The 27,701-nt window shown below is 35.4% G+C and overlaps 1 protein-coding gene across 2 annotated transcripts in view; it reads right to left on the bottom strand.

Annotated features, from left to right (window-relative positions):
• RAB28 (RAB28, member RAS oncogene family) overlaps window positions 1-27,701 on the bottom strand; it is a 68,775-nt gene that overhangs the window by 33,157 nt on the left and 7,917 nt on the right. For both annotated transcript variants that reach the window (XM_069856309.1, XM_069856310.1), the window contains exons 3-4: window positions 23,138-23,226; window positions 13,820-13,949 (exon numbers count right to left, since the gene is read on the bottom strand). In XM_069856309.1, the coding sequence (XP_069712410.1) occupies window positions 13,820-13,949; window positions 23,138-23,226 (219 nt within the window). The remainder of the gene's footprint in view (window positions 1-13,819; window positions 13,950-23,137; window positions 23,227-27,701) is intronic.

Here is a 27,701-nt window from a genome sequence, read left to right as displayed (position 1 = left end):
TGCAGATTACATATCCTGTAGACTGCAAAAGCTCCAAAAGAAATGTTCTCCAGTGCACTAGTACAGTTACTACTTGAACCAAAGACCTTAGTAGTTCAACCAGCGAGCTTACTTAGCCAGAGAAGCCACTAGATTTTTTGTAAGATGTCTAATACACTAAAAAAGTATGTAAAGTAACCCACACTTCTCAAGACATAACTATTTAAGAAAAAAAAAATGGTGTCCACATCAGGCTGTCCACATCAGCACTCCCAGAATATTTATGAAAATCAACAAAATTAAGAGCATTCCCTTTGCACCAGGCACAAGGGATGAGGTGTAAAGAGAATGGAGAGGATAAAACAAATCTAAGAGATACTTGTAATGCAGCCTGAACTGCAGAGCCTAAACAAGAGAGGCAGTTAGAAATGCAGAGATTCAAGGATAAGAAATAGAACACTCATCAGAAATAAGAAAATCTGAACTAATAAAAAACAGGAATCCAGAACATCCAAGTGAGGTCCAATAAAATAACACTACAACCTAGGTCCTTGCCTAGGTTTCCTCTGGGACATAACTTGATACTGTCTTTGATAATATGAAGCCTTTATTTCTGCTGAATTAGTTCCTTGCTGAATATAAGGCACAGTATGAGAAATGAAAGCCAGATCACAAGTGAAATACTTAATGCAAGTGCATATCGATGACATTTGCACACCTTTAACGCATCAAATGTAACAAATAAAAGCTCACCACAGGTAAACACGTTTCTGAATCGTCTACAAATAAAACCATGCTTTAAGAATTGAGATTAATATATTGTACATCACTGACAGATAAAATGATCATAGTGCACCAATTAACAAAACATGTTTCATGTTAGACAGAGCAGAAAGAAAACTTAACTTCTCTAACTATGAGGTGGTTATAAGTTACTTTTTGTTTAGTTGCCTACCAGTACTACTCTGAGCACTACAAATACACATAAATTAATTAGAAAAGTATCACTCAATGAAAAGACAAAAGGAACTATCAATGACCAATATACATTTAGCAGAAATACAGCTCCTTAATATTCCACAAGTTAGATGGAAAAAAAATTGGCCCAGTGATCCCAAAAAATTGATATGCACTACAAATAAGACCACAGAGATGTACCCACACCATAAAATGCACAAAAATAGATGGCGTGGAAACAGAAAATGCACGTTCCCTTTGTCCAAAAGATACCAGAAATCCTCTTTCTTTCCTTCCTGTGAATCAGCATGACCCTAAATGTATCAGGAGCTAGCTCCCAAAAGGAGCACAGAGATTTTCCTGTCTTGAGGATTCTTAGCTGGAAGTGTTCTACCCAGGTAAAAGTATGCTCTACAACCTAATATAAAAAGGCATGCCATGGTGAACCTATTCAAAGTCAAACAGAAAGAACGGGTAACCATTTTCATCAGTAAAATAATTTAACCTGCTCAGGACAGGTAAAGTGGTTTTACTGCATGTTTGCTCAGTATTTCCTTTGTACCTCACCTCAGTTTCCTCATCTCTGACTTTGTTGAGAGACTGACTTTTTCTCCTAATGGCAGCACAGCTTGGGATGTCAGTAGAGATTGCACTGCCCAAGAGAAAATCTGATGGCCTTTCACCATGATCTATTCTAGTTCAGTCTGAATTACCAGACATGAAGAGCTACAGAGCAAAATATTATGACCTGTGCCATGCAGATCAAGCCTGACTGTAAAACTGAGTTTGTGGATAAAATCTCCAAAACAAATCTTGATAATTCTGACATCAAAGCTAAAGGAATACTGCTGACAGTGGAACTAGAAAATCACTTTTGAATTCATGATTTTTCAGTTCTCTCCCAAAGCAGATCAGGAATATCTCAAAGCTTACTCCTAGATACCCATCAACGTGACAAAAAGATAGGATACTAGTCAATGTGAACATCGTAATTAAAGATAATCATTCTATGATAATTTATTTCAAAATTGAGAGATGAGAGGAGTCAAGTTGGTTTGGTGACTGTTAAAGAGCGAAACACCAGATTTGTAAGTATACTTCAATTTCAGAGAAACCAAGTCAAGTACAAGACATTTTTCTGTCCATTTTGCTCTCTAGTGACCTGCTTCTATTTATTAGTTCATTGCCATGCTGTAAGTTTAAACATATGAAGGAAATGTCAATGTTCTTTCACTGCTTTTGAAGCCAATGAGACCACCTGGAACAAGTCAGGATAAGCACATACCATGGGATTGTGACACTGCTGTAGTACTTACCCTTTCATGAATAATAATTACTCTAGCAAGTGCGTAAAGCAGACAGGCTCAGTTGCATCAGGATCAATGCAAGTTTTATGAACTGTAGAAATGCATGATTAGTATAGGGGAGAGAATGTGTTTCACACTTTTATTGAAAGGAACATGAGGATCTCACAGAAACTGCCAGAACAGATGTTCATAAATTGGGCCCTTAATCTGCAGCACTTTCCAGATTTTAAGCTATATCCACTGGTCTGTAGAACATATCCCTCTCTTTTTAATATAATTCTTCTGTTTAGTTTCTTTAATAAATAAGTTTATGACTTTAGTACTGTTGCCAGCTGTTCAATTTTGATTTACTGTCACAGTCTGCTTTAATATATAGTGGCTTTTGTGGCTTACCCATATAGATTACATTTTAAGCTTCAAAATATCACTATAAAGCAGCTGGAAAAAGTACTGGCTGTGCTCAGAAACCAGCATTATTGCCCTAGTGATCAACCACTTAAACATGCAACTACACCAGTAACTATTCTCTAAAAACCTTTTGGATACATCATATCCAAAATAAAACTGCAAAACTTAAGGTGTAAAAGGAGGTCATCTTAACATATGTACTGTAAAAAAAAGCCCAAGAAAATTGTTAATTATTATTTAGGTGGTATACTAGCTCTACAATGACTGTTCTTTATTGTTGTTTCATTACATCGTTTCCTTTATTTCTACTGTGTAGCTTGAGACAACTTAAAATATTAAAAAAAAATCACATTAAAAAAAACAAACCGTGTAAATTCAAACATTGTTAAGCCCAGATATTTTCAGTCATTGTTCCTGATAGACATCAGTACTGCTGTAGAAAGTTACAGCTACTGGATCATAAAGTCACTGTAGGATGACAAGAACTAACAGAGTGAAGAACACAATAAGTAACTTCTGTGAAAATTCAGAACCTTCCTACAGCCTTAACATGTATTCCATATTTTACAACTGCTTAAAATAAGCTTTTTTTCTTCTATTATCTGCACTTACAGAGTAATGTTATTAAAATAAACTACCACAACAGTATTCATAGAATTGAAATTTGCACCAAAATAAAAAACTCTGGAAACTCTTTACAGTTGAACTAGTCCAGAATCATCAGTCACAACAACCAGGGAGGGTTATTACACTGAAAACTGGTTTTTTCTGCTCAAAAGGGTTCCTTTTTCACATAAAACACATTGCCTAAAAAATAACCAACCAAGAGAACAAAACAGCTTGATTCAGAAAAATCAGTATGGTGCCTAATAAGAGGGAGAATTTTGTTTGTCTTACACTGTTGCTTTCTTCCAAGTTTGGATCTGCCAGATGGACAGTATCCATGATGCATTACTCTCAGAAAGTCCTATCATATTTAAGAGTGTGTGATACATCATGGAAGACATACAAGAAAAATAAAAACAAAAACAGCCTTTCTGTCCATAATATTAGGAGCACAGCCTGCAGAATAGGAAGAGAAGCATCAGCACTACACTCTCCATGAGACACTGGCAGTGGCATCTCCAAATCACAATACTTCAAGATTTTCCAATGACAGTTTTGAAGGAAGACTGAGAAGTAGACTCCAAAATGCCATCATTTTCTATGTGGGTAGCAGAACAAAAATATTTTTGAAACAGTTCAGTTCAAAAGCCTGCCTGACCAATAACTCTTATACATTGCTGTCTCCCTTCTGCAAGCCTACAGCAAATGACTTTTCAAGTTCTGTAAATGTATAAAGTAAGTTTTTAGCAAATAATGGTGTCTCTTTCAACAGTATCAAAGGTGTGCTAGTTGTACAATGAAAACACCAGGGTAAACTTGGAGCACCTCATCTGAAGCCATTACGTGTGCTCTAGATTTACATCTATGTAAACAACCAAAATTTTTATCTTAAGGTCAGTGATTCCTCACACGGAACAAAAGAATGCAGGAAATATGACAATGCTCATTTTACATTTGTAAAAGTGAATTTAAGTGTTAAAAATACTCATCTGAATGAGATGGGATGGTTACTCATTGTGTTCAGGATTTTTTAAATAGAAACACATACAACTTACATAAATCCCCTTTCTTTTCAGACCTTATTTTAAATAAACAAACTAGACTTCTAATTTACCATTCATTAGCACTGTATTCTACCCCCTCAATCAACACATTTCGGCAAATCTTAATTGATTTTTTACAGATAGTTTTGGCACTACACAATCTTAGATCTCTCCTTTGATAACAAGCAGAGTGCAAATAACAACACAACAACAATGCTATCTGCATTTAAACTACCTGGTTTATCTCAGTAGACCTTTAAGATCAAACAACTTTTGGTACTGACTTACTCCCATGATAACACCTTCATAGCCTCATCTTATACAGATAAATAACGTAATGCCTTTTTTCAAGTACATTTCTTCCCCTCAAAAGAAACCTGACCTATAAAATAAACCAAAGTAGAGAGTAGAAAAAAATAGCAGGTCCTATATCTTCAAATATTGGAATAATGAAGTATTCATAATCAGAGATGGTAGCGGCATGAAAGCATTAATATGTCTAAAGATCTATCAAAAAAGCCACAAACTTAAGAGTAAACATCCTCTTGTACTGAAATGAACATCATAAACACAGAATGTCTCCTTATGTCAAGCGTATGGGGCTAAAACTATGAACTAAGCTTGAAATAGTACCATTTATTTTCTGCTTCTTCTCTTGCAAATGCCAAATACATGTGGATAATGTCTCCACAATTATACTGTTTTAAAACATATATTTAACGCATTCCCCATAATTCTTTTTCTTCAAAATATATGCACATAGTTCACACTAAACCACTCAGGATGACTGAACACTCTACTCATTTATTGGTGTTCTATTGTATTTTGCTCCTCAAGGATCTGGCTGCAAAGTATTTTGAAAATCAGCAACGCAGCAAGATAACCCTACAGTATTATCTTAACTTTAATCTCTAAGAACTTCGAATCTTCTAAGATATTTTCAGGATGTTTCAGAACTGCATTTCTCTTACTACAAACTCCTATTAATTATATTAATGAGGGTTACCCATGATGATTATTTCCCATACAAACAAAGGCTATCCTTCATGCTCCAAACAGAAATAATTGCATGCTACCTGCAATATAAACCTTAAAATTTTATGCTTCATTAAAATAAATAGAAAAAGTTGAAGTTTTCCTTGCTGATTAGGAAGAAACTTCTCTTCTATATTTTCTTTCTGTACAGAGTAGTAAACATATTCAATTACTATATGCATTTCAGTTGAAGCCACAGTGTACATATAAATAGTGTACAACTGTTACCATAGCTTATTAGTCTGACTCTAAACTTGAATCATTACAAAGATTAGTTTATTGACTTATCTAGCTTTTAAATAGAAAATAATGCAACAATAGCACTTGTGTTTTCCCACTTTGTCCAAAATCCTAATACTAGTGCCCTATTCACACTTGAAATTTGGTTATCCTCTCTTCAACTTCCTTCAATAATAATATATGAGAATATATTTCCACAGTAGCTAATGGAGACATTCCTACCAATCAATGTGCTGCAGTGATACAGAAATAAAAGCTTATTTCACTGTAATGATGCTTCCAGACTTCCCTCAAGTCAGGTGGTTACTTGCAGTTAATGATCTGTGACATACCACACAAGTAGTCCTAAAAAGACTTATTATCCACTGCATGTGCAACAATATTTGCTTTATGGATGGCTAAATGAATGAAGACATTCAATGTAACTGTAAAAGTAAAATCAAAAGAAAACTTACAAGTAACATGTTTTCTTTGAGTAAAAGAGCTGTGAACATTTTCCATTAATACTTAACCTTTTGCTGGAGCAGTGCAACCACATATAATGCTTGAATCCATAAAGCTCAAGAGCTGCTCACGGTTAACACTGATTAACTGCCCCAATCAAATGTCTTAACTTTCAAAAATATCAGAGAGCTTCACTTCACTAATGAAATCATACTGCATTTATGTCAGATGGCAAAGGTGGGAGCATGACAACTTGCAAAGAAAACAAACTCTGTCCTGTCTTAAAAATGGGTATTTTTTCAATCCAATAAAATAGACATTAAATTGATTGGTTTTTTAAACTACATATTTTATGCTGTACTGAATTCCATTAATATACTAGCAGAATAGCAAATTAGCTTAAAATAAGCTACAATCCAACATGACTTTCAGACTGTGCAGACATTCACACATTTTCTGTTTATAATTTTTTTCATTTACTAGACTCAGCTTTTGTCCACCATATGTCCACCATAGATTAACTATTCCCTTAGGTACAATTAAGGGCTTTCCATTTGTTGTAAGAAGACCTAAGTATGAAGGACGCAGCCAGAAAAAACATTTCTACCAAAAACAGAAGCACATTCAGCCTGGACTATGGTTTATGCAACATCTTTTTTATTAGACATACGTCTACATTGCTAAATAAACTACAGACAAAATCCATGGAAACAGTAAGAGATCTCTCAGCATTTCATTTGTGTATTACTACAAAAATAGGATACATAAAAAGTTCTAATCTTTGTATTTGAATGGTTTACCTCTACTTCCATTTTTGGATGACATCTTTAAAGATTTTTCTGAATTTAAGTATATCAGTTAGTGAATGAGAATATATTATTTACTGGTATTGACACTCCTGCCACACTAGCACTTCAGTTCCAACTACACTAAGAATATTCTACTAGGTCCTTGAACTCAGCAGGCAAACCTTATGTGTGCAAATAAAATACCGAATTGCAGCCCCAAGATTTTAAGTGCAGGAAGAAGAAACAAAGTTATTTACATTCACTAAAATAAGTATAACGTAAGAACAGTCTGTCAGTTGGACTAGTTCACAATTAGCCTCACTTTCTTGCTAAAGCATCGTATAATCGAAATGAGGAAATATTAATTACAGCAGACAGTTTGCACAATATCTAGTCTGTCCTGGTTCAAATGAATGCAAATTCATTGATTTTCATAGAACTACAACTTTTCCTATCAGGGCTCTGTCTAACTGTACAAATCTCAAATTCAGACAAGGGGTATAAAAGTTAATATATCTTCTGTAGGCAAGAGGTATATATTATTCGCTTCATCTCTGTACTGAATCCCATACTGCTGCAGAACACAAATCAAAAAGCACGTTCACTACTAGCTAATCCTATCTGTGTTGAACATCAAAAACTGGTTTTAAAACAGGCAGGGCAGAAAATGATGATAATGATCATTAATTATCCTCTGAGCAGTATGACAGAAAAAATTTTCCCTTTTTATTTTATTTTCTTGTTAGTAGTCTAGCACAGCATACTTGGCTTTTTAGTGCCTCCACCAAAATCTATCCTGTATACATGCTCCACTAAAGGCAGTAGCACTGGAAGAAAGACCAGAAGTTGAAAAATTCGGCTTTAACCAGGTGACTTAGCAGCTGCTGTGTCCACTGTGACTTCCAATCCAGGAGATCATTTTATCAAGGACACTGAAAGAAGAATCCAAGTAAAACACAGGCTGATTTGCAACCAGATGCAACAGATACATTTATCATAGCAGATTACATGAAGATTGGGTTCAGATCAAAGTACCTATGCCCATATCTATCCTGTGATCTATCCTGTCGGGTGTTTTCCCTTCTTCACCAATGTGATATTAATACTACAAAACAGCGATAAACCTTCCTCCTGTAGTTCTGTGTAGTCTTCTGTGATCTCAGCTACCTTCTAAAGATGACACTTGAGGTTCAGGCTCCATTCATGTATCTGTGTGGCATATATTACAGTTTAGTTCATTGGCCCACATGGCAACTTAACAGACATAATTAAAGTAGATTACTTTGGCAGTAGGGGTAGCCAGCACCATTAATAATATGCCAAGCATGATGTAGGATCAAAATCATGCAAGGCAGATGCTTTCTCAGACAAGCAAGGCAATTTTATCACTCAAAAATGTGTATGTTTCAAGGTTGCCCCCATCCCTAAAGTAATAAAGACATACATTCAGACATGGGATTGAAAATACATTATTATGGTGAATAAAAGATCGTTTTCACCTGTGTTTTCCCCTTTCATTAATTTAATTTTCTTGTTAAAAATAATGTTTAAAAAAAGTTACCTGCCAAATCCATAAGTCTGCAATTTTCTATTAATCTTACAAGTTTGTTGAGACAAACATTCTATACATATTTTAGAACAGGGTAGCATTCTACATTTATTCAAATGAGTTGGTAAATTGACCGTAGCACAGGACAAGGTTTTCTTTTTAAGGGAGTCTCTACATGTAAGTAGTCTACTCTCCAGTCCCAGGAGCATGTGTGAGGCTCAGGTGACCGGACCTACAGTTAGGCATACAGGAACTTTAGTTTAATCAGGCATAAGACTCAAAAGAACAGGGGTCTTTGCATTTGATGCTCAACACTTGTCCTAATTGCAGGTGAAGGACCTAACAAGTGCAAGCCCACAGGAAACAAGAATAGAAAACAGCTGAGGGATGTAGGGAGGGACAAGAGAATAAATGTATAGTTCTGAATTTTAATAAGCCAGAATTTCAAAATGATTATTAATGAAGAAATTTTCTGAGTATAACTGGAGAGACTAAGTACATAAAGCAGTAACAGATTCCAAAAGGAGACTGGGTATGCCCTGTTACCAGCCAGATCCACATTAGAACACAGTACACCAAACATTCTTTCATTTCTGGGCTGGAAAATCTTTCTTTCTGCACTCAGATAAGATAGGTAAAAACATTTTACATTGTATGTAAATGTAAGTTAAAGGGTACACTAAAAGGTAACCTTTAAACTTCTCAATGTAACAGCATACCACTTCCTGTTCAAAGATAGTACTCCAAGATCAATTAATCATGGCTAGGATGAACTAACGGTCAACATTCTTAATTAGTGTTGATGCATTCTCCTCTGTGCCCTCATCTGTCACGAAGACTGTTTAAAAACCTGAGTTATTAGTCGTTATTGAGAAGTGGATCTGGTTAATATCTCTCAGAACAGAAATCATTCATCCATCTACTATACAGTGGTATCTGATAATTCCAACTCCCTATATAAGCTACAGATAACCACTGCCCTAAGACCATCTTGGCAGCTGTAAATCAAAATAAGTGTAGCTCCCAGGCAACCTGGGTTAATTTCTGTTTACATGATATCCACTGAAAATTTTGGTACGATACTCGAGGATTCTACTTACAGATTAGTGCAGAGGAAAAATATATAATAGTCAAGGTAGAAAGGAAAGAAACACATCAGTCATACAAAAGAGTAAAACCTTTCTAATTCACACTAACGTCTAGAAGATCATAGCAATTACTGAACTCTGTCAATAACAAATTTAAGCAAAGATCCTAAGTGCACAAAACATAATTCATTCACTCGATTACTACAGTTTCATTTATACTATACAATATAAGGCAAAGCATTTGACAGCAACATATCTATAAAAATTTTAAGTTACTGCAATGAAGCTCAAAACTATTTGTTAACCTTAACAATAAGGTTTATGCCCTTATTTCTGGTGCAAATGAAGTGATATTAGCAACATTAAACTATGCACATTTCAAATATACTTCATATTAAATAAAATACCACAAAGTAAGTTACAAGAAAAGTTAAATTTAGGATTCCACACCAACTGTAAATTTTAACATTATTAATATGTTATTATTTACAATTAATATGAAAAAGAAAAATTCTCTATTATTGTTTACCAAATACACAGACAAAAATCATAAAGAGACAGAGAATTAACTGATGTTTGGACATAAGTGCAGGAAGCAGGTCTGGCAAAGACCTTGACTCAAATCAGTTTTCTACTCTCTCTGACCAAACGTGTAGGTCGTGCTATAGAAAAAAAAATGTATGGGAAGGAACAAAGAATGAAAAGTAAAACTATGCACCCAAGAGGAAGACAGCCCCCTTAAATAAAGTATTACTTTCATAAAGGAGGACGGCATCTCTGAAGCTCTAGTTCTCACAATTATTTTTAATAAACTAGTGGGCAATGAAAGTCCTTCATTTTAGCTAGTCTTGAAAGGAGGAAAAAAAAAAGCAGGCAGAAAAAAAAGGAGGCAAAAAAAAAAGGAGGCAAAAAAAAAGGAGGCAAAAAAAAAAGGAGGCAAAAAAAAAAAAGGAGGCAAAAAAAAAAAAGGAGGCAAAAAAAAAAAAGGAGGCAAAAAAAAGTAAGAAGAGGGTTGGGAAGGTCCAGAATTTAGAACCCAATGCATACTCTGCTCCTTTCAAATAAATTTGAGAGATGAGAGACTGGAGACTGATTAGAGCTTTCTATGTACAAATTACCTTTTCCCATGTTTCATGAGTAAATCTTAGTCTCTTGCAATCACAAGAGGACATTTTAAATAGACTGCCACCAGCCAGAAGTTAATTATCATGCTTTAAACAGACACAGTAACTTACTGTGTTCGTGCTTCTAATCAATTGTAAAGTACAATAAAACAGAAGAGTCAAAACTAGCACTGATCCATTTAAATAAGCACTGAACAATATTTTCAAGTTTTGTAGAAAACTGTATAACTTCCTGCAAACGTAACACATTTAACAGAATTACTAAAAATTGATGAAAAAGAAACCTCAATAAAAAATCATGCCGGTTTATAGATAATTTAACAGCCAGTACATAATTACGCACAAAATACTGCTATAAGTGAAGCAATTTGCTTTAAATGCCAAAACTAATCAAGGCAATTATTTTCACCTAATAGAATTCACATGTACAGTCTTCTATATTACACTGTGAAGAAAAAACCTGTCATTTTCTTCCAAGCTTTTTTTTTAAAACTATAGCTCTATGCTGATTTCTGAAACACTACAGCAGAGATCACACGTGTATTTACTCCAAAATGGAAATACAACCATTCCTTTCAGACAGTATTAGTAAATAAAAAAGGTCAAATGAGAGCCTAAGTGTGAGCTAAATATACTTATGAGAGCAGCACTAAAGTTAGGCCAAGGTTTCAAAACTGATAGTTTCAGCTGGACCTCTAAATTCTTATCAAGGTATCTAAATACTGGCCGAATGCTTACCAGTTGCTATGAATAAACATAACTGCATTCTTGTCATTTTTTAACACTTATCAGAAAGTTATCTGTTAAAATAACTTGCCTGTGGACATAGATGCTTCTAGTCTTCAAGTGAGCATACCTGGATATTTTCCTAAAACACACTTAGAGCTGAAAAACTGAGTACAATCCTGAGACAGAAACTACGGACTGAAATTATTTCCACCATATGATGCATAAGGTCAAATAAGTTTATCAATTCATCAAATGGCTTTTCTTAGCTTTAAGCCTATTATTGCTCTTGAATTGTGTATTAGTGTCTTATCCCTTACTAAGCAAAGAAGTCAAGCTATTCTGAACACAGTGAATCTACCTGAAGAACTTGTTGGTACTGATGGCTTTACCCTCTCATAATACGCCAGAGTCGACATCTTGCTTCTATATAAACACTTACCTTATTTTCTGTTCATTTAATAATCGGAGCCTGACTACAGTTGCCTCTCACAGACCATTAAAGCGTTTCTATTATAAAATTCAGAAAAGCAACACACTTCTACACGCTTAATTTTTATCATGCTGAAATAAAGAAAAAAATGACCTCTGTAAACAGCATTCTCTGCATGCTCTATGTGCAAAACCAAACATCCTTAGGATCACATGAAATCAATAGTTTGCCTTTTTTTCTTTACATGCAACTTCTGAAGAAAAACAAGGTAGCAAGCATGATGTTCCTTCAGCTGCTATTTTCATAAAATAAAACCTCTTTCACTAGTCAGCCTTTACCTGGAAACTGACCTATGAAACCATATTGTATCTGCAGATGCTCCCAAGGAAACACTTGCATTTTAAAGAATTGCAAGCATGTATACAAGAAAAAAAAATCTACACTTCAGGTATATAACAGAAATAAAACCCGTGCAAATGGAAAAGTGTCTGATTTTCTACCTCCATGTGTCATTCCAGCAAAGGAACATTATCTATCCTATGTTACAACATATCTTACCATAAATACTAAATAAGATGTGCAGAACTCCAGCTAGGAAGTCCTATTTAGAGCAAAATATAAATCAGTGAAAAATATTTTTCATTTTAATTTCAACAGAATCCATATTGCCGCCTCTGGTCTACTAGAGTACAATACTGTCTATGTTATACTTTCAGAAGTGCCATTTATATATTGTAACTCTAAGAGCCTCTCTGCTTTCTTCACAGAATATAAGTAGTCATTCATAATTAATACCATAAAACATTACAGCATCACAGTAGCAACACCACGGTTAATGGCTCTGAATCAAAGTGTTGTCTCTACATTGTTTTCAAAAGCTTTTAAACAATACTAACTGGCTGGATGAGGTCTTTCTCAGGTTTGTAATAATATGGACATTATGACATGGACACAAATTACTTGAAAAGCCAAAAAGAGTCAAATCTGCTTTGTGTTGTTCAAATATATTTACATTGTTAAAAATTCCATATCTGCTTCCACCACTTCATTTCTAATATTGCTTCACATTGCTTTTATCCTCTTCAACAGAAAAGAAGAGAGCCAGGATCAAGACCTCAGATATGTTAATAAGGATGCTTCTGTAAGATTTCTGAGCTGGAAATGGAGGAATTTGGAATCCATCTAATTAAATAACCATCACCTGCTTCTAAAGTGGCATAATTTGCTGATCAAAAGAAAATCACTATAATATACTTAAGTAATTACAAAGAGAATAGGTTAAAAAAACCCTATAACAACAGGAAATGTGCATACCTACAGGTAGCATGTAAAAAAACCCTAATAAGAACCTCAAATATTATGCCCAGTTAGGGGACAGCACAAGGGGGAATGGCCTCAAACTCCGCCAGGGGAGGTTCAGGCTGGACATCAGAAAAAAAATTTTCACAGAAACGGTCATTAGGCACTGGAACAGGCTGCCCAGGGAGGTGGCTGAGTCAACATCCCTGGAGATATTTAAAGGACGGGTGGATGAGGTGCTCAGGGACACGGTTTAGTGGTTGATGGGAATGGCTGGACTCGATGAGCCTGGAGGTCTTTTCCAACTTAGTGATTCTATGATTCTGTGTGTAGTGTAGTTATTTTACATAATATTTACATCGGTACTTAATTTAGCATTCTCTTGACATACAGAACCATGAAATATACCTGTTATTAGATCCAGGAATGCTTCCCAGTTCTCCGTTCTAGATGCAGGCCATGGCTATATCCTGAAGCCCTATCAAATTCAAACATGAGTGAGAGAGATCTCTCTACTTCTGCGTGCTGCTCTCCAAATAAATAAAACACAGGTAGAGAGGCTGCAGGCTAGGCAAAGCATGACGCAGCAAGTCCCTCAAACCTAACTGCCCATAACCATAATACTGAGGTACAACCAAATGTGTCATCTCTACACAGCAACAACACACAAAACAGTATTTAGTTTCATTTTACTAAATATGTAAATTTCTTCTTTAGAAGAATTTCTTTCATTTCTTCCATAGAGAGCAACATCCAGAGTATTTCAATTAATATTTACGCATTATAAACTTACTTTTATTTCCAACCAAGGCCACGAGTGGCTGTATTTCTGATTCTTCATTTGCTTTTTTTACCACATTATACCAGTCTTCTAAATTCTCAAAGCTCTGGCCATTGGTAATATCATAAACCAAGAGAATACCCTAAATAAAAAGACATATTTAAAATGTTACAGGTTGTAAAAATATTTTAACATGGTAAAATTATGAGCCTAAATTATAATTATCATCATAAAATAGAGCATTAACAAATAACAGCATAGTATCTTTTAAGGAATAATTAAAGAAATTATAAGCTTTGTAATAAACACATTTTATTACAGTTTCTATCCTGCATTCTATATATTCCAAATTCAGATGCTAACTGAACTATAAGGGCAGAAAAAAAATGGCAATTCAGTAAAGAACACAATGAGTTATATTAGAAATTTCTCAAACCAGGTATGCTTTATGAAAAGCAAAACGTCACTTCACACTAATAGTAAGCTAAAAATCACACCAGGAAAGGACATTTATTTTAGCTAATATTATTTGTACTTTCAGTGTTCCCTTATCATAGAATTGCTTGGTTGAAAAAGACCTGGTAGCCTGTTTCAGTGCTTGATAACCCTTTTGCTGAAGAAATTTTTCCTAATGTCCAATCTGAACCTCCCCTGGCACAACTTGAGGCCATTTCCTCTCATCCTATCATCTGTCACTTGGGAAAAGAGACCAACAACCAGCTCACTAACACTTCTTTTCAGTTAGTTGTAGACAGTGGTAAGGTCCCCACTCAGCCTCCTTTCCTCTAGGCTAAACAGCCCCAGTTCAGCCACTCCTCCTCAGACTTGTTCTCCACCCCGTTCACCAGCTTTGTTGCCCTTCTCTGGACTTGCTCCAGCACCTCAATGCTCTTCTTGTAGTGAGGGGCCCAAAATTGAAGACAGTATTCAAGGTGCAGCCTCACCAATTTTTTTTTGAAAAATACAAGAAATAAAAGCAGATCAATAATGCATTTCTGCACATTGCCATATCTCTTCCTTCACTGTTGCAGAAGACAAGCAAGAAATACTGGCAAGCTTTAAACTTTCAATGAATGAACTAGAGATGTGGTCAGAAGTCAAAAAGAAGAGAGACTCAAATGTTTCAAGATGCTTTATGCCAGGCTACAAGTAATCAATACTCAGAACAGATATTACTGAGGATTCCTCAGAGCTAATACCCAGTATTATAAAACATAGCCTGCTAACAGCCTGAATGTCCACAACCTCCCCTCCATAATTCTAAGACCAGCTCTCACAAATCACATTCCTCAATTATTGTGTCTTCTCCCCCTGTTTTCCACTACACTTTAATAAATTAAGTATCTCTTAAATGAGGAATAAAGTCATAAATGGCTTGTGTTGTGCTTGTTCTCATGGTGTTCACATCTGGAAGAAGAAAGAAACCCTGAAACTGCACACTGTTCCTCAAGTGAAATTTTTACAAATATTCTATAAAAACAATACAATGCATACAAAATTAGCTGGTTCAATGAACCACTGTTCATAGAAAAGATTTTTCAAGTCAAGTTTTTGAGGTATTTGTCTGGGCCCAGCTTTACTTGATAGTTTCGTGATGAGCATCTTAGATCACAAAATAAAGTACACACTTATTACAACAAACTGGTGGAGACTGCAAGGTTATTCAAGAAGAATTCAAATTCTATGATGAGAAACAATCTAAAAATAATAGATTGCAATTCAATAAGTACCACGGCAGTTCAAAGGAAGCAATAATCAACTGCACAATAGGAAACATCTGGCTTTGTAGCAGGTTCTATACAATAAGATCACAGTTGAATAAGTCAAGCTTATTTTGTAGGAAAAAGGCAAATATCACACTGGCAGGAAACATTTCAGGTAAAACAATGCATCCAGCTTTGGACACTGTCAAGAAAAGGATAGACTAGAAAGACCAGAAACAATATCATAGATTAAAAAAAACATGACCTACATTAGAAAAGTTTTTAATATAGAATGTTTTAATAAATACAAGACTGATAGCAGCCATGATGATGCTGGTAAAAGTTTCAAGAGAAGATAACAGGAGTTGTCTTTTTATACACAGTTTGCAGATGACACTTAATTGGGAGGAGCCCCTCAAGGGAGGAGCTACCATTCAGAAGTATGTAAACAGGCTCAAGCAATGGGCAAACAGGAGCTTTTCAACATCAACAAGGACAAATGCAAAGCTATACAGATAGGAAGGAATAGACAATAGAGGACTATTGATTGGCTGACTGACTGACTGAAGAGTGACTGAAAATGACCTGTAGTAATGTTCCTTAGCAGCAAGGGCAGTCAATGTGACCCTGGACGGTATTAGCAGAAGCACAGCCACTAGACCAAAAGATCTTTTCTATTCTCTTCAGCACTTGTTAGGTCATATCAAAGGTAACACATCCCCTTTGGGCATCAATGAACTGGAGTAAGCTCAGAAAAGGGACACCACATGATCTGAGGCTGCAACACTTGTCCTATGAGAATTAGCTCTAGAAACTAGAATTCTTCAGTGTGGAGAAGAGGTGGTCCTCCGAGGACCTAAAAGCAGCCTTTCGGTATCCATGAAGAAGCTACAGAGGAGATGGAGCCAGGCTCTTCACAGCAGTGCAGGAGTATGAAACACAATGGGCATAAGTTGAAACAAGAGAAAGTCAAACTAGGTATAAGAAAAAGCTTTTTCACCATGAGGAGAATCAAGCAGTGGAACAGGCTGCCCAAAGAGGTTATTCAGACTCCGTCCTTAGAGGTTTACAAGGAACTGGATAAAGCCTTGAGCAACCTAGTCTCATCTCACAGCTGACCTCACTTTAAGACTAGAGACCTCCCAGGATCCCTTCCACCCTGAACTTTCTTACGATTCTGCGATCAATATGACATGTAGCAATAGGTTTAACTTGGAGCAAAATGACAGCAAGGGTGCATACTAGAAAAAAATATGTAGGCAAGAAGAATAGCGAAGTTCTGAAATATACCACCTTCAGGGACAGCAGAGTCATCACTGGAGGATTTTTCAAGGTTAATAAAAATTAAATAGGCATTTCACAGGTATAGCTTCAGAGGTGAGCAACAGATCTTATTGAGATCCCTTCAATTCCTATTTCCTTAAGACAGCAATAAAGATCTATCCCTTCTTTTGACGCCATTACCTCCTTAGCAAATAAGTTATTGTTTTTTATATTTATATGGCTGCTATTAATTTCTAAGGAATAGCTTTCACATGTTCCTTCATGGAAATTAAGAATTATGAAGCTCACCTTTTCCCTTGCTAACTTTCCTTCTTTACTTTACTAAACAAATCTAAATATTTAATTCCCTCTTCCAGCTTTTTTTACACTTTATTCCTTAATATCTTGTGTTTCACTTAACCAATACACTATTTTTGTAACTACCCAAATGCCTGTGCATGTATGTATTTGTCTTTCATAACATAAGTCATTGCTCTCTATAACTACCTGAAAGGAGGTTGTAGAGAGGAGGGTGCTGGCCTCTTCTCCCAAGTGACAGGGGACAGGACGAGAGTAAATGGCCTCAAGCTCCGCCAGGGGAGATTTAGGCTGGACATTAGGAAAAAATTTTTCACAGAAAGGGTCATTGAGCACTGGAACAGGCTACCCAGGGAGGTGGTTGAATCACCTTCCCTGGAGTTGTTTAAGGCACGGGTGGACGAGGTGCTAAGGGGCATGGTTTAGTGTTTGACAGGAATAGTTGGACTCAATGATCCGGTGGGTCTCTTCCAACCTGGTTATTCTATGATTCTAAGTCTTGCTCTAGGAATGACCTGCTGATGTTATTAAATGCTAAGTGGAACAGAAGAAACTCAAGTTGAAGGACAGGTACTGTAAAGGTTAAACAGAGAACCCACACACAGATATTCACCTGAAAGTTGCAAATAAGAAAGTGCACATGGCACAGTTCTGTCACCAGTGGTCAAGTTCTCTTACCAGCTCACAGAAAAGCAGAGCAGACTATCTAAACCATCTTCACCACTGAGGAGTTTAATTAAAATTAGCAGCCTAAGCATTTAAGGTTGGTCAACTCTAATTCTTCATACACTGCTCTGCTTCACATCCTCTAACCCACTGCAGCCTACCTGAGCCTTTGGAAGAAAGAGTATTTATGGTGTCTTTACTGTGAAAGAAAAGACTGAACAAAGTTTGCAACTACAGCTCATCTAATTTCCTCTTGGTCCCTTCTCCATGATCTAAAACACTGCCTCTAAAGCATATTCTTTTCTTAGCCATTCTTTTTTGAATCATGTCAACCTTTGCTTTACTTGAGAAACAAAGATGGCAAAATATGACATTTTAGAGATACAAAAATAAGCAGCATGGCATCCAGGTCATAAATACTTCTTGCTTAGATTTTTGCCAGAACAGCACTCTATAAGCAACTTAGTATGATATAGATCATTAATGAAGGAGTAGTCATAACTCCATTGTTAACATTTATTTCACCTTTTCTTATTTAACATAGAAACCACATCATTGCTTTCACAAAAATATATCATGTTTTCCACAAACTTACAGTATATGGAGTACAGAATGAGTAGACAGTATAAAAGATGCATGAGGAATTAAAGTGGAAAAATAACACTGGCATTTTTACACAAACATAGTGCAATTCCACCATGAAAAAGTTTGAAACATAGAGGACAACATGTCGAGAATAGCACGTTAATTCTCTCTAGTCTCTTGCAATGTGGCAAATACTCCCTGCTTGTATGATTGCACTCTAGTAAGATTACCAGAGAGACATTTTGCCTACACTAGTGCATATGAGAGTGCTTTTTGTTTTGGAATTATAGAGACTTTTCAAAAATAAGTCACTGGAAACTGAGAATATTGCAGAACTTATTTGCTAGTCTCTGGAGAAAGCAGAGTCTGCAGTACTCTTATTCCATTAAGAAGCCGATTCATAGGGTAGTATATGCCAGCTCTTAAAGATACTTCAGATATGTGTGTAGGGGTAGCAACTACAGGTAAGAGGTGGGAGCAGTTCTGAAATATTTACCACGAAAACAGCAGCAGTGCTGTTATACAGTACAACTGCTATTACGGAGGTGTTTGAACTAGGCAATATATTCACATTACACAATCAATATTTAAAAGGTGTCAAGTTTATGTCAAGATTTGTCACAATAAAAGAAAGCTATGGAAAACGCTAATTAAAACCATATGTTTTCTTCTCCATGTTTATTCTCAGCTGCTTTTATACTATGACTGACTTTAGTATGAAGGAACTAAATCAACTTTCAAATTTTTACTAACGTCTATGAAATATGTCATGCCAAAATTCTAAAATATGTTTTTCTAGTCACAGACTACCCATTTTAGCAGAGTAACTTCATTATAATATTTAGCACATCTGCAGAAATGCTTTTATTACAGATTGAAACAGCTTACAGTCTATGCATCCTTAACCACTGTTGCCTTTGCTGATGCTGAGGATACAGCCACTCAAATACACATGACTGAGTTGCCATAATTGAATGAGCTACTGTCCATCAGCTCAGCTGTGGTAAATGACTATACAATTACTCTTAGCCTCTCTCGAATCTGAGATAAATGTGTCAGTTTTAATCAACACTGACAGAAAGCTCTTTATTAGCACCTTTCATTTATAAGGATCAAAGAGCTCTTTTTCCCCACAGCTTGCAGACTTCTGACACATCAATGAAATTCAGATACCACAATGGGATTGTTCTGGATGAGTAACACCAGAGAAAAAACAGGGGAGGGAAAAGCAACTGCTTCAAGATAGCAAGTGGACTGCAGTTTCTCCAGCTGCAATGATACAAGAAAAATTGAGTAGGTCCTCATACTCAAATCTGCTACTCTTTACTTTAAAACATAGCACAAGTAATCAGGGACCTCAGTGAAAAGATGGCACCTTAACAGAAACTAAACCAAAAGATCAATCCTAGAAAATTGATTCAGCCCTCGTTCAAAGAGAAGGAAACCTCCAGTGGCAAGGTTTGCAGCAAAGTATAGACAGGCGCTTCACTTGCTCCCCTGATATCCTGATCAAATTTCAAGAGAGATCAAGTGAACTGTACACTAGCTATGAAGATAACCTTTTCAGTTGCTATAGGTTCTCAAAACTTCCATCTCTAACTGGTGTTACTATTTTATAAGTAGGTCTACCAAACATTTGGATTTCTGAGGAGAAAACCAAAAATTCAGCCACCTGTGATTTCTGAATGATTATCCAGATGAAATCTATTCAAGGCTATGGGCATCTGTAAATACTGGATAAAAGCACCATGCATACTGTAGGGGAACACAATTTCTGCAATAGATCCAAATCATCTACTTGATGTCTAGATGTTCGTGTACTTTACAAACAAGATGTTTAAAATCCCAGTTGCATTACACTGACTAAAGTGCAACACACCACACGTGTATATACTTTTGTAGCAACCTTTCCTAGTTACATCAATATTTTAAAGGCTTTCTTGTACTGGGAAACCCAAAACCAAACACATTATTCCAAATGTAGCCTCAAATATGTCAGAGACGATGATAATCACTTTCCTTGATTTGTCTACATAACTTTTATTAATGCAGCCCAGTATTCAGTTAGCTTTAACTGTTGCAAAGATGCATTGCTGAATTTCATCCAACTTGTTTTTTCCCAGTGGGACCTCAATCTTGTTTTCTCCAAAGACATTTCACAGAATGACTGACATTGGAGAAGATCTCTAGAAATCATTTGGTCCAATGTCCCTTTTCGAGCAGTGTTACCTAACAACAGCCGCCCAGGACCATGTCTGGATGGTTTTTCAATATCCCCGAGTATAGACTCTACAACCTCTCTGGGCAATCTATGCCAGTGCTTGGTCACCCTCAAAGTGTGCCTATTGCCTCTGGCACTATAACTGACCCCACTGAAAAAAGCCTGACTCCATCTGACTTGTACCCTCCCCACAAGGTATTTATTTACATTGATAAGATCCCCTTGAGCCTTCTCCATGTTGAAAAATCCCAGCTCTATCAGCCTTTCCTCATACAGGAGGGATGCTCCAGCCCATTAATCAGCTCTGTGGCTCTTGGCGGGGTGCTCTCCAGTTGATTGCTTGATAGTATATTCACAGCCTGCACAAGGGTATTCTGCCCCAGGTGCAGGATTCTGCATTTGTCTTCAGTGAACTTCAAACAGGTTCTGTGGTCCCCTCCTTCAGCTGGTTGTGGTCCCTCTCAATAGCAGCCCCATCCTCCAGCATATTGACCACTCCTCCTTAATTCAGCGTTGTTCGCAAACTTCCAAAGAATGCTATGTTCCATTGTTCAAAGAATTAATAAAAGACACGACCCAAGTACCAACCCCTAAGGAATATAGCTTATAACCAGGCACAAGTAAGACACTGAGCTACAGGCCATCTCCCTTTAATTAAAGTCCAGCTGTCTGTTCAGTTTTTCAGTTACTTTACGGTCCACCCACGCAGTCTGTATCTCTACATTTTGTCTGTAATAACATTACAGGAAATTATGTCAAAGGCCTTGCTGAAGCCAAGGTAAATTACATCAACTGTTCTCCTCTTCACAGAGCCAATCATTTCACCACAGAGGGCAATCAAGTCGGTTGGGCACAATTCACTGTGGCTAATTCCATGCTCACTCTTCCCAGTTACTTTCTTACTGCTTTGCTGTCCATTTGCACGAATTTTTATATGTACTTAAAAGGATTTTTCTTTCTAAATATTCCTACTTGTTCTAGTTTATCTTTCCTCTTTCTCTTCTACAAAGCTATAAATGTTCATCATGGAATACGCGTTTGCCTAGAAACATGATGGAAGCAGCACCTTTCCAAATTACTCATGGTGTTTCAGGAAGAGATGAAAATAAATATAGTTTTACATGTCTTTAAGAGGTGCTGTTATAAAGGCAATAGAAAAGTGTTACAAGTCAGCTTTGATGATAAGAAGTCTATTACAGACACTGGCAATAGATGCCAACAATGGGAGAGAGAACAGCCATTAGTTAACTAAAAAAAATTTAGGGTTACAATTAGGGTTGGGGGAGGATTAAAGAAGAGATTGGATGTAAATTTTTTTCTGTTAGTGTGCTCAGAATTAAACTTCTGTAACTTTAGGCTCACGGATATCAACTTTTTGACTACTTTGGGGCATTGATATTAACTTTTCAGCCTGCTATGGCTGATAACAAAGTCCTAAGTTTATCACCAAATTCAATACAGAAAAAGTTAATAGCCTTTTATTTCCTTTCTTGAGCTTACTTTGGGCATATGGCAACAATTTGTGATTAATCAAATTCCCTGTCATGGAAGCCACTTTCCCCTGTTGCTTGATAGATCTTTAACAGGGCAGTGAAATTGAATGTTTTTAATAAAAAATAAGAAAACACATTCAAATAGATGCAACAGCTAAAATAATCAGCCATTTTCTGAAAGTGGTAAAATGTAAAATTGACAAGTTTGTCTTTATCCTATTAAATAATAAATCCTAATCTCCTTCATTAGCCATCCCTATGCTGTACTTATGAGTACAAAGTTTCTGTCCAATAAAAGTTTTAGATTCCATATTCCTACTCCTAAAGTACTGGGGAAAAAGTAGGTGCTTTGTTTTCTTTTCAGACAAATGTAACATATACTAAAACATGTCACGTATTGTTCTTACTACAAACTCCAACCTAGAGTATATTTTAGGATCATTTATGTTAAGAAGTTTGGCATATAGTACATCCTTCTAAATCATCTCATAACTCAAGACACTGTTATAATATTTAGCTCTTACTTAATCCTACCATTCACTTTAAGTTGCCTAGTTAACCTCAGGATAAAATTAATTTTCATTGGATAGGAGTTAGGCAAAATATTTAGCTACCTGGTTACCTCCTTTTGTTTGCCCTCTTATAACCCCACTTGCATGTATGAGTTTAATGGTGTAGGATTGCTGTTAATTTCCTCCTTCTACTTCTCCCCCCAGGAGGCATCTGTTCTAAAGGCAGCCACTATATCTACCATGTGGATATCCAAATAGCCTTTAATATTTGCTATGATTGCTTTTCTTAACTCAAGACACAAAGCATGGAAACAAACATCTGCTCTTGAGAGTTATTCAGATCTACAAATATGCAACTTTGTTTTGCTTTTTAAGCAGCTCTAAAAATTAACTCCATACCAAAATTAGACTTGTGTATTAAAATCAATTAAGTTGAGGTTAAGCAGAGATTCAACATTTTTTGAGACCTACAAAACAACAACCTGTGAGATATATATAATTTTAAGAACCAAGTTTCAATTAACTTTATGTAATTATTTTAGATAAAATTATCATCATTTATACTGTACCTGAGCTCCATAAATATATTTATCCAGCATTTTGCCTCCTATAGTTTGCCCCCCTACATCCCACACTTGAAGAGTAACATTCAAATTTCCTGAAAAAGAAAATATGGATATTGTGTTACCTGGAAAATTTAGATACAAACAACATTAAAGATACATTATCAGGTCAGCTATTACAGCTCTAGCATATCAACAGCAACAGCCTTTTACAAGCATACAATAAATAGTAATTAAATTTCAACACAAAGATGACTGTATCACTTGGAAAAACAGTTGCTTGTGTCCAGCCAAGTCATTAAGATGCAGTAAAACTATATTGAAACATTAATACATTTAATATCAATAGAAAATAATTAGAATTGCATATAGCATAACATCACTGACTAGAAATTATATAATATACTTCACAGAAGGAACATGTAAAACTCGGAGAAAGTTCTACAGAGTGGTACTTGGAATTGAAAGGCAATAAAATTATTCCACATTATTTCTTATTCTGTGTCCCTTCACCCACTCTCAAATTTTCTTTACAAATCTAGAAGTGAAGAAAATCCACACAGTAACTGTATTTTGGTAGTGATGCTCTTAGTGCAATACAGTTAAAGAATTTAAAGTTGACAGATTAAAAAACAGAAATACTGACACACACTTGAGGATGGAAACTATGGTTATTCCCACCACCCCAAAGTAAGCAACCAAACTGGACACGAATTATATAATTTTGTCTTCAAAGAATCTACACCAAGAATATTTCCTGCTTTAAGCAGTCTCTAAGCTATGCTGAAACTGCTAACAGCTCTTCTAAAGCACAGTAACAAAACAAAAAAAAATCAGTGTAAATACAGAATATTTAAAATCCTACAAGTCATACATATTCTGCAAGCTAACAACTCGGAAACCCACAGACTAAACACATACGCACACAGCACTGTATGTCACCATATGCATGCAAACATATTCAAGTATAATTTGGCTCCTCGTTTTACATGGTGAGAACTGTTCAAAACTGTACTGACTACCTGGAAGCACCAAACTCTTAATAGAGTAAGGTCTCATAAAAAAAATTTCTAATTTACATACAAATCATGTAACTTATAAGTTAAGAACAATTCTACACACTCACAAGTAATCATAACTTCTTATCAATTTTATTCCCAGATTAAAAAAAGTTGCAACAAATTCCACACCACAACAATTGAGAGTTGAGTGAAAACTAATACAATATTTTGGGCTGCTGAAAACGATATAAATCTTAATTCAACTATTTAATGTAATTAGTAACCTTATTTTACACAATGTGATCCATTCAGCCATCAATTTATAATGCTTACATTAGTTATGCAAGTTAGCATGCTCCATGGACATATAACCCAGCATAACACATTACATTATTATGATGCATCTTGCTTTAATCTGCTTAAAAGCAAGATTTCCTAACCTGCTGCTTTGGTGCCAAATATATAGAGATGAATGTGAGAAAATTTATCCACAGTACTTTTAAACTATACTGAGTTTAATAGTAAGATAAAGCATTTCTACACAAAACTTAGTAAATACATCACAAACATTCCAGTTCAATAAAGACAGCCTTTCATAGAGTAAAAAGTTTGTTTGTTTTGATTGTGTAGATACTATGAATTAATTAATTAAAGCTTAGCACGACTGTAAACAATGCAGAAAAGTCTTCCATACTACAACTGGCATGAATAAACTGGTGAATCCAGTCTGAAACAACTATGCATCCTCAGCAGATAAACAAACTAAACACACACAAAGGCTCACCATGCTGCAGTAGTCCACCCCTAACCTGGTTGTATGTATTCTACTGGAAATTTACCATGCCATCCATGCCAGCTATCTGGGGAAAAAAAAACTTATAAATATTAACACTTTCAAACTCAGTAATTTTCAGATGCCCAATTTTGTGTTCAAATGCTTTAAAAAATGTCTAACTTCATATTTCCCCCATAAGACTGTTAATCACACACAGAACACTGGGCTTAGTGTCTGGATAACTGTATGAAATTATCTGAGAAACTTTAATGCAAGAAGTTAAGTTAAATGGTCTGATAGTGACTGTTCAACTCAGAAATCTACTATTATGAATTATTTACTTTCCTTCAATAACAACAGAAAAAGAGACCAGGGAAAAAGTTGGAATGTGCACTTAAGGTGAGGTCTCAATTAAGAACCAGTTCACTAACTACTGAAATTCATGCTGATCATCTTCAGAGCAGAACACTTTCAGTAAGGTCCTGTGCTCAGTAAGGCTTTATGCTCAGATTGTAGGGGTGGAAAAAGATTATTAGGATTATTCTGATTGACAGAATTTCAGGCAATTTGCCTAGCACAGTAGCATATGACATTTTCTGCAGTGTGTTTGAAATCTATTTTTTCATAGATTTAAGAAGAATATACAAATTGGAAAATGACTACAGAACTAAAAGAAAACAAGCATAATAAGACAGTTTGTAGAAAGAATATTAACAAACCAATAAAAATAATGCTGTAAAAATAATATGGAATACACTGATAAATAACAAAGAAACACTAGCACTGCTTTACTCTGCAGAAAATACACACAAGTGCAAAATTTGAGGGAACACAGTGCAGGTACCTGGGCTACAGGTACAACCTCAAGCTACTGGTCTGAGTCAGCAGTGATCCTGAAGAACTGTCCTTGGTGCACTGGTTAATCTTACTTAAAAGATAAAATTAAAAACACGAGTCTGCCCACTTTTTGCTCTGGCAACATAAAAAAATCCTTTTAACAGAAGAATACTGTTTACAGGACTGCACCCACAACCTTCCTGAAGGTATTTGACTATTGCTCTTAAGAATCTCTATCAGCAGACTCTCTAACAGATACACTATTTAAGCAGTAAAATCTACACCATGGTTGCATCCAGACTATACAAGAGCCTGCATCAATAAATATACTGAAATTTATTTGAATTTGAAAAAAATATATTGAGCAAACTGCATGAAAAGAATTTGTCAACAGTTGAACACTAAAAGTCATATTGCTCAAAATTATTTAAAGCATGTATTATTTGTATTAATCCATACTGTTTTACCATGTAAAATATTGATTTTTCATTGAAAAACTGCATCAGTTACTAAAACAACTGGAGACAAATACAGATTTTAAAAAAGAAAAAGAAATTCAGAAAAATACTACTTTATTTGAAAAGCTAAAATGCATTTCTAATGTGGCCTAATGTAAACTTAAGTGCAATTCTAGAAATCAGTAATTTTAACTTCTGAAATCTTTGCTTACATTTAAAGAAGAAAAAAAATATCAAATACCAACTAAGAGAAACAGAAGCTTTTTTTTCCTACTGATATACACGTTACGATTTCTGTGCAGCAGTATGAATTAACCTTTCAAGTAAACGCAGCACCTCTGCAAATCCAGAACTAATCAAGAAATTGGAAAAATCCGCTTACTTAAGTAATGTTTCCCATTCCAGTATTTAGAAATTTTACCTCCCTCTTCTCTTCCCTCCCACTCACACCCCACCACCAGTTCAGCTTACCTATAAAACACAAAAATCCATATATACCTAAAAACATATATAGGTGAAACCAGAATGACAATCCACATAAAAATGGTTCTTCCTGAATACAAATGCATTCCACAAATGTTACTACTTTGTTAATGATAAAGGAGGAAAATAGATTTACAGATTTTATTGCTATTTTGTGCTATTTTCGTCTACATTGTGATTTTATTACAAAATAAAGCAGAAGAAAGGAAAACATGAATGAATCAATAGCTGATAATTCTCCAAATTTTCTACTCAACAAGAATATTCAGAACCCTAGTAATGTACTAATAGCTTCTGCATGCTTAAAAAGTTAAAAAAATTTTTTTTTTAAAAAAAAATTGCAAAATACAAGTTCTCAGCATGCACACTACATGATCTGTGTACACATTCCACTTGCAAGTACTGCTGGCTCACTAGTATTTTTAGAGGCATGAGCAGGACAATAAAAAAATTATTCTGTTTATTTTATAGAGAAATAAGCACTGAAATTTGGTACTTTATCACTCACCAGATACTAAAACAGTCAAACCAAACCAGTGAATATAGCAATAGTCTGAAAAGATTATTCTGTTTCACTTAAGAAAATATATAAACATAATCAAGAAATTATTGGCAATATAGTATTAACAAAATAAGTTCAAGAATTTTATATATATTCTTATGACTTCAGGTTATAGCTAAAATGATTTATTTCTGGGTTTGCTTCCCTCCCCACCCTCCACAAGGAAAAAAGACAAAAATACAGAGCTTGCATCAACTTTATCAAATCTCATTACAACTTCTAATAATTACACATACTGTTTCTTCTGATTATTATTCTGATTTCTGAAGCCAGATGAAAATGCATTTTATGAAATACTTTCATACTTGAAATTGAACAACCACAGATCAATGGAAAGATTTATTTCAAACCCCCAATTGTTCAGAGGCAGATGTCTACCACCAACTATTCTTTTTATAATGATTTCTTTGCATTTTCCATGCAGCGTGCTGCAACCGGCATCTAAATAGTTTCT

Source organism: Phaenicophaeus curvirostris, chromosome 4, assembly GCF_032191515.1.
Source record: "Phaenicophaeus curvirostris isolate KB17595 chromosome 4, BPBGC_Pcur_1.0, whole genome shotgun sequence".
Taxonomy (NCBI): domain Eukaryota; kingdom Metazoa; phylum Chordata; class Aves; order Cuculiformes; family Cuculidae; genus Phaenicophaeus; species Phaenicophaeus curvirostris.
Note: the sequence above shows the minus strand (reverse complement) of the source record. Positions and strands in the feature narration are given on the sequence as shown.